At 43.3% G+C, this 8,836-nt stretch overlaps 1 protein-coding gene across 4 annotated transcripts in view; it reads right to left on the bottom strand.

Moving 5' to 3' along the window:
* Positions 1-8,836, bottom strand: part of LOC121859166 (glycine receptor subunit alpha-2-like) — a 259,881-nt gene that overhangs the window by 77,366 nt on the left and 173,679 nt on the right. For all 4 annotated transcript variants that reach the window (XM_042355913.1, XM_042355915.1, XM_042355914.1 and 1 more), the window contains exon 5: positions 3,808-4,031. In XM_042355913.1, the coding sequence (XP_042211847.1) occupies positions 3,808-4,031 (224 nt within the window). The remainder of the gene's footprint in view (positions 1-3,807; positions 4,032-8,836) is intronic.

The raw sequence follows: 8,836 nt of genomic DNA, 5'->3' as shown, positions 1-8,836 counted from the left end.
AATCCACTTTAAACCCTCAACACAATCTTGATGTTCACGTATGATTTTCCACCGGTCTCAAACCCTTCCTCAAATTCCACTACCATTGCCTACTCCTCCATCAAACTCCACTACAATAGTCTGCTCCTTCCTGTCCCTTAGACTCCACTACCACAGTCTGCTCGTCGTGCTGAATCCTTCAAGGCTTCTGTCGTCTGCATACAGATACGCGTCGAGTTCCAATCTCCTGCATTATTCTCTGAGCCATAGTGGGCGTGTTTTAAGGTCTCCAAAAACAGGTTATACTGCCGTCATATTCTCTGATGTCATTCGTTCATAAAGTCACGGCGCGTGATCTTTTACCTTCGTGTTTGCAATAAACTTTTCCTCATGCTGCATACTGATTAAGTGACATATTATTTATTTTTCGGCTCCACCAATGGAGAGGCAAGATATAAATAATGTTGTAAGTGAAGGAGATTAATTGGCTGTGACATTAGAGCGTAACGGCCTATACAAGACATGTCACAAACCAAACAAGTTTATAAACTATCATGAAACAGGTGATAGGCTCCCGGTCACTTGGCCGACAGACGTTTGGCCGAAGGACATTTGGCCGAAGGACTTTTCACCGACGGACATTTGGCCGAATGGACATTTAGCCGAATGGACAAATGGCCGAACGGGCATTCACCGACAGATAAATGGCCAAACAAACAACCTAACCTAACCCACCGTTTGCCGTGTAGTTTCAAAACTAAGAAAAGAGCAATCGGACTGGGAGTTGAGGAAACCGAAGAAGTACCAGATATTAAACACAAGACTGAAGTCTGTCATTGAGAAATATGAGGAGTATCCCAGAATCGACTTTTGAGAGCAGTTCCCACAAGCTTTAAATATTTATTAACATTTCGATTCATTCAGTATTTTTTATAAAGCAAATACATTACAATTAATATCTTCTATCCTTTAGTAAATGTGCAAAAAAGAATTTTCTATCATGCAAATGTATCACATTGCAATTATGTTATCTTTTTATCCTGTGTTTTATAAAGCAAATACATTGTAAAGAAGAAAGAAAAAGAAAAAAGAAAAGAAAAAGGCCATATGTCCATTCGCCCAAATGTCCGTTCTGCTAATTGTCCGTTCGGCCAAATGTCTGTCGGCTCAATGCCCGTTCGATCAAATGGTCGTCGGTGTAAAGTCCGTCGGTCAAATGTCCTTCGGCCATCTGTCCGGCCACGGTTCATCCTATATGAACCTTTCTTCCAATAATGAAGCGTAATGAAATCAAGAACATAAGGGCTATAATGATATAAAATCAAAAGAATAAAGAGTATATACGTAATTATCAAGTAGAACCAATACAAAAGATATTACACCCTGACAAATTGAATATTTTTGGCTCATAAAATACTAAAATCCTTCTACAGCTTGGATCAATTAAACACAACGAAACAACTCTCAACACAACCACTCATAACACAACAACACTCATAACACAAGACTCTTAACACAAAAGAACAACAAAACTCTCAACACAAGAGCACTCTTTAACACAACACAACAATTTTTAATACAACAACTCAGGCGGTAGAGGCAACACCACACCGAAATTGAATTGGAAATCGGTGAGTATTTCAACTATTTCACTTTTGGTTTAACTGATGGCTGGACACTACTTTACACGCTGTGTATTAACCAAGCGAAGGGAGTATTATCCGAACAAATGGGAATATTGTCCTAGCAGTGGAGTATTAACCGAACAAACAGGAATATTGTCTTAGCAGTGGAGTATTATCCGAACAAAGGTGGAATGTTGTCCTAGCAGTGGAGTATTATCCGAACAAAGGGGAATATTGTCCTAGCAGTGGAGTATTAACCGAACAAAGGTGGAATATTGTCTTAGCAGTGGAGTATTATCCGAACAAAGGGGAATATTGTCCTAGCAGTGGAGTATTATCCGAACAAAGGGGAATATTGTCCTAGCAGTGGAGTATTATCCGAACAAAGGGGAATATTGTCCTAGCAGTGGAGTGTATTGTCCTAGCAGTCCGAACAAAGGGGAATATTGTCCTAGCAGTGGTGTATTATCCGAACAAAGGGGAATATTGTCCTAGCAGTGGAGTATTAACCGAACAAACAGGAATATTGTCCTAGCAGTGGAGTATTATCCAAACAAAGGGGAATATTGTCCTAGCAGTGGAGTATTATCCGAACAAAGGGGAATATTGTCCTAGCAGTGGAGTATTAACCGAACAAACAGGAATATTGTCCTAGCAGTGGAGTATTATCCGAACAAACAGGAATATTGTCCTAGCAGTGGAGTATTATCCGAACAAAGGGGAATATTGTCCTAGTAGTGGTAATACAGTGAGATACGTGGCAGGTATACTACCGTCGTGGTTCTAACACTTGATATACTGATGACGGAACAGAAACACTGCTTTCAGGCTGGGAGTTACTGTATTACTGTACACAGGCGATTATTATCTGGATTAATTTTTGTACCCTGGGATTAGTATTGTACTCTACCGATTATTATTAGAATTATTACTGCACTATGCTGATTTTTATTAGGATTATTACTGTACTTTGGGAACTATTACAGTATAAAGCTCTTGAAGCTGTTAACGAATTATACAGATTGAGACACTAGCCTTCTGTCCCCGGAGTCACTAGTTCACGCCCTGGACACCCTCAGTCCACCCAAACTATTCAGTCGGAGAAATGAAGACCATCAAGTGCAGTATCTCTTTATATGCCGAGGTGTGCCGTAGCCTTCTTCACTCCCTGACAGAACCAGTTACGTTATGACGCCAGGGTAACACACTGTCCACCCGAGACTAATTTGGTCAGCCTCAGTCACATTATAGTGGCATTTATATCACAGCAGTACACAATTCTCTTGTGGTCACTGCAACCTATAATAAGAAAATGAAAACGGGAAAGATTTAGCTTGAGAAAAATTCAATAACTAATTAAAATTGTCCACCATTCTTGACTCTTCTGATTAGTATTAGTTAAACTTAACTGATTCTTCGGATTATTAGTTACACCTAAATAAATCATAATTACCTTCTCTCAGTAAGTGAACAATTATCAGTCATAGTCACAACCCTTAACAAACACAACTCGATGTTTATGTAAAATAACTTTTCATGAAATCACCCTGGTAATTTCGGAATATCCTAAGATTGGTAACCTAAAAAAAACCGAGCATTGTGTGAGGAACGGAAGTGGGTGAGTGACGCCTCAACCCCAGTACACTAATCGGAGTGACTGAATGGAGTGAGTGACGCCCCAATCCCCTTGACACTAATCGAAGGTGAGGGACGAAAGTGAATGACGTCACTGAACTCCAAAACGACTGTGTGATGAAAGGTAATGAGTGAAGAGTAACACCTCAGCATCTGGGTCACGGAACGAGTGAGTGAGGTTACTGGTAGTGGACTGACCTAACAATGTTGACGTTATTGGTATAAGTTTCTCCATTACTTTAAGTAGTGATTGAAAGACCAGACAAGTGTAACTGTCAAATCCACCCTCCTCTTACCAATGACTGATAGGGTGAAACCGGATGATTTAAACTGATGGAAGTTATATGACTCCAGGAAAGCACTCAGAGGCAGGGAGTTTCATACGTATACTTAAGGTCAGTGTCCGCTTAACGTACACTATGCGTTCCTGAAATCTAATACGTTAACTGAATGTATGTTAAGTGAATGTACGTTTACGGACACTGACTGTATATACTATGTAATATTGGTGTTCCCTTCAAAAGCCACAACAAAACAAATAAGACGCACCACAACACACAAGACTTACCTTAACATGTAGAAGATGACGCCCTTGGGGTTGATCCTAACTAGCACGTTAGGTACTGTGACGAACTGAAACTCAGCGTGTTTGGCGTTGGGGAAGTAGACCTCAGGCTTCCAAATGGCCTTCACTAGGTTGGGGTCGTTAAGGTCCAGCGGTTGGGTGATGTTGTCGTGGTTGAGGCGCTCGTCCACCCACGTCTGTCTCAGGTAGATGTCCACCTGGTAGTCCTGGCAAGATAGATTTTTCACATAACCGGACAGTCCTCTAAAAACTTTTACCAGTAAAAAAAAATACACATTGACTATATTAATCTATTACATGTGTGTGACCAGGTACACAACAGCTGATATTTTTGGTGGCGGCACTGGTCGTATCTACCGCTGTACAGTATATAATAATGGTTGCTCCTCGTGTAACGAGGATGGCCGGCCAAGGGCCACCTAGGAGTGAATTTGTTAAATGGGTAGAAGCTGTCGCCAACACAACAACTATACCCTAAGTTAGCGAGTTGCATGACCCAGTGTCAAGGAATAGTCCAAGAAGACCGGACAACTCGACAACTGCTCTGGCTAACCATTACCCCGGAACACGATCCGCAAATCGATTAACATCCAGGTCCCCAATTACTGCTGGGAAGACGAAGGCAAATGGCGTAAAGGAACTTGCCCATAGTTCCACCCTGCTCAGGGGACGAACCCTGGTCCGCTCGCTTGAGAGGCTAGCATGCTGACCACTACACCACAGGTCGCCACGACCGGTAACTCATTCCACTGCTTGGACCTTACAGCCGCTGTGCTCCAGGCAACTGCCACTAACACGTCACCACTCATTCAAATCAATGGCAAAACCGATAACATAAATCTGAATGATATTAATCCGTGAAGTATCGGACACGACCCTAACACCAACTGCCACATATCTGCCATAAACTGTATACTCTAAAACGGTTAACCATATTTTCCTGTTAATAAAGTGTGTATTTATAGGACATTAATGCATATTGATCTCCCATCATACATGAAACCAACTAATTTCAGTGATGTTGATCATATACCATTGTACCCTAACACCAGTGTGTGTGTGTGTGACAGAGAGAGAAAGTAGAAAACAGAAATAAAAAAGAAAACATTCGAAATACATAATAAATTAATGAAAAGAGGAAAAACAGAAGAAAATGATTCAATAACTCAGATAAACAAGTCGAAGGAATACGTGGAGAGAAAAATGTACAATTGGATGACAAAAATTGAGTATAATATAGTATCGGAGAATCTGATAATTAAATATTTGTATCTAATTAGTAGTGGAGTAGGCATGAGGGGGGGGGGGGAGAGGAAGGAGAAGGAAGGAAAGGGCATAGAAAAGAATGGGAATGTAGGAGTATGGGGCGAGGTGGGGAAGGAAGAGGGAGAGGAAGCAGGATAAGAATAGTAGGAGGAAGGGAGGGAGGGAGGGAGGAGGGTAAGGAGGGCTACATTACCAGCCTCAACCGGAATTTCATGATGTTTTGTACATGATTATTTTATTCCTACAATAACAATACCCTTAAAATATATATATCATCTTAATCATAGTAGGAATTAATATAATTGATAGTATTGTCAAGTACATTTTTCACTTATTTCTTACCGATAAAATATTCCGGACAGACAGAACATTTTGGTACTGTTCCCGTGTCCTAGAATTTCGTGATGTCTGTTTAGTTTTTGTTTGTGTGTATTTTCACTACAATAGAAACGCTAGAATTTATGTCTGAAATATAGATGGAATTAGTAGAGTGATTGGGGCTTTGAGTGCGGCATTTATTTGTGGGTAAGAATGGAGTGATTTTTTTTTTAAGAGTGGTGTTGTAGTCTTAAGATTAGTTGCCCCATACACTCACCTATACCATCAACCAACTACACCCACCACCCACACAATCCACCTCCATCACCCACTCCCTAAACTCACCCGCCACCACCTACTCCCTACATTCATCCCCCAAACATAACCCATCACACCCACCCCCACATACCACCCACCCACACACACCACCCACCCACACACAAGGCACCCTGGACAGGCTACAGGCATGGACTACGGAGAACAAGGTCACCATCAACCACACCAAAACCGTAGTCATGCACATCAATACCGCCACCACTCCAGTGCAAGCCCCAGCAGTCACAGTGGGTGCCCATCCTCTCTAGCTGGTGCAGTCTGCCAAACTCCTGGGTGTAACTATAGACAACAAACTTGACTGGATGGCCCATGTAAATAACACAGTCAAGGCAGCCTCGTACCGTCTCTACATGCTACGACGACTTAGGTCACTTGGGACACCCACGCCAGAGCTAAGGACCATCTACAACGCCTTTATTCTCCCCCAAACTAACGTATGCGTCACCAGCTTGGTCGTCTTCTCTCAACTCCACCCAACAACGTCAGCTAGAGAAGGTACAGAAAAGGGCCTGCAGAATCATGCTCGGCGCAGAATACTCCGGCTACACCAACGCGCTCTCCACCCTGGAAATGCCATCCCTCAGTAACCTCCACCACCAAGCACTGGAAAGGTTTGGCAGCCAATTAATGCACCACCCTCGTCATCGCCACCTCCTGCCACAGGCAGCCCCCCGCCCACCTAGGGCAGTCCGCCACTACAACAAAATTCAGCCCATAAGAGCCCGCACCGATAGATATAAGAATAGCACCATCCCATCTATTGTTAAAATAATAAACAACTCCTGTAAATGTATTCAATGCATATTATATCATTGTCTAAATCAAATGTAAGTCTGTATATTTTCAGCCACCGGCTGCAACTCTATTAATAAACCGTTTATTATTATTATTATTATTTACCACCCATCCACACACACCACTAACCACCCGCACCACCTACCCTATCGTATCCTACACCACCCACCACTCACACCACCCGGCAAGAATCTTGGTGTTGTGTGTGCATTAATAACAATAAAGACTAATAATGCAAATAAAGACAAATAATAATAATAATAATAATTAATGGTTTATTGATAGAACATGGCAACCAAAGGGCTGAAAATATAGTCGAGACAGAGTTATATGACTGGGGAATGGGTCAGTTGGGTCACTTTACAAATAATATACATGCGATATAAGTGGTACAGTACATAAACAATATATAATAATAAGAGGGGGGGGGAAGGGTCCATTTCAATAAGTAATTTCAGTACAGTAACAGTACATGAGTAATATTGACAGGGAATGAACAAACAGATTAACTACGAGTTGTTGGTATTTTTTAGCAATGGCTGTTCTTATAACAATCAGTATGTGGTCATAAACGCTAGATGAGGTTGTAGTGTTGAGCATTAATTCGCAGACATGGGATCTCAGGTGGGAGCAGGGCACGGTATCGAGGATGGTGCAGAAACTTCTTCCCAAACTTGCAGATGAAGTCAAGCTGATGATCTAAGAGGGTCAGTGTACTAAGCGTTTCCTGATATGTGGAGTAGGAATGAGAGAGAATAACTTGCACGCCCTCTTCTACACTTTTCCTAGGTGTTCTCGTTGTGTGGCACTTGAGGAGGAAGACCAGGCAGGAGAAGCATTGGTGAGCACTCTACAGCTCAGGTGAGGGAACTCCTATAGAGACTTGAGACGACGGAGGAGGTGGGCACAAAATTCAGGAAGATTAGAGGTGTGCTTTCCAATTCAATTTGTAATATATAGTGATGCCGAAGAGCTTGGTGGAGTCCACAACCTGGAGTGTGTTGGGGCCCAGTGTGATGGAGGGAGTGGATCATGGTCGAGGGAGAGGTTGATGTGCATAACAACGTTCTTGAAGTGACGGGGTTGGTGGTGGCTCAATTTTGGAGACGGTTTAATATGTTCTGGCGAGCGCTGTAGTCGAGAACCGAGCTGTTCACACTGATGTTAATGGTGGAGTCGTCGACATATTTCAAGCGAGTGGGAATTTCTCGAAGGGCATCGTTGATGAGGATAAGGAAGCAGAGCGGTCCCTTCTTGGTGACCCCAAAGGTAAGTGACTGATAGGTTGTGACAGCCCTTTGGAAGCGCATAGTTTGGCATCGGTTACTAAGGAAGTCTGTAAGACAAGGTATAAGACTTCTCTGAAACCAGAGGTCGATGGCTGTATTTATAATTAAATTGTGGTTGACCAAGTCGAATGTCATGGTGAAGTAAAAAAGGCGACAGCTACAGACGAACATCACAATCTAAAGAATGACTGGTTTAAAAATAAATCATGTGAAACACAAAAATTTGCAGATCAACACAAGGTGCGCGAATTTTTCTATTCCACTAAAACATTTTGTGGGCAAATCAACCGTGGCGCAGCCCCCCCTCGGCTCACCCGATGGTAACTCCTTAATTAAAGAAGATGAAGGCATCCTTCAGCGCTGGAAAAAGCACTACCATTCACTGCTCAACCGAAACACAGATGTGGATGTCCTGACTACCCAGCAGGTCCCTCAGCATCCAGAGCTGACCCACCTCAGCTCTCCTCCAACCCTGGATGAGGTGGGTACTGCCATCAAACAGATGAAAAATAACAAAGCCTCAGGGCCTGATGGAATACCAGCCGAGGTGTATAAAGCAGGAGGACCTCTGTTGCCAACCGTCTCCGCTCTCTCCTGGAGAATATATGGGAAAAGAGGAAATCCCCCAAGCTCATGAAGACGCCTCCATCGTCAATATTTATAAGAACAGGGAAGACCGGGCAGTCTGTGGCAACTACGGCGTCACACTACCTGTAGGGCCCGCGTCACACTATCTGTAAGTGCCGCGTCACACTAGCTGTAAATGTACGGGCCGTGTCACACTAACTGTAGGAACCGCGTCCCACTACCTGTAGGGGCCGTGTGTCACTATCTGTAGGGGCCGCGTCACACTATCTGTAGAGGCCGCGTCACACTATCTGTAGGGGCCGCGTCACACTACCGGTAGCGGCAGCGTCACACTACCTGTAGCGGCCGCGTCACACTACCTGTAGTGGCCGCCCCACACTACTTGCAGCGGCCGCGTCACACTACCTGTAGTGGCCGTG

This window comes from Homarus americanus, unplaced genomic scaffold (assembly GCF_018991925.1).
Source record: "Homarus americanus isolate GMGI-L3 unplaced genomic scaffold, GMGI_Hamer_2.0 scaffold50924, whole genome shotgun sequence".
In the NCBI taxonomy this organism is placed as follows: Eukaryota; Metazoa; Arthropoda; class Malacostraca; order Decapoda; family Nephropidae; genus Homarus; species Homarus americanus.
The sequence above is the reverse complement of the archived record's forward strand: the minus strand, read 5'-3'. Positions and strand labels throughout refer to the sequence as shown.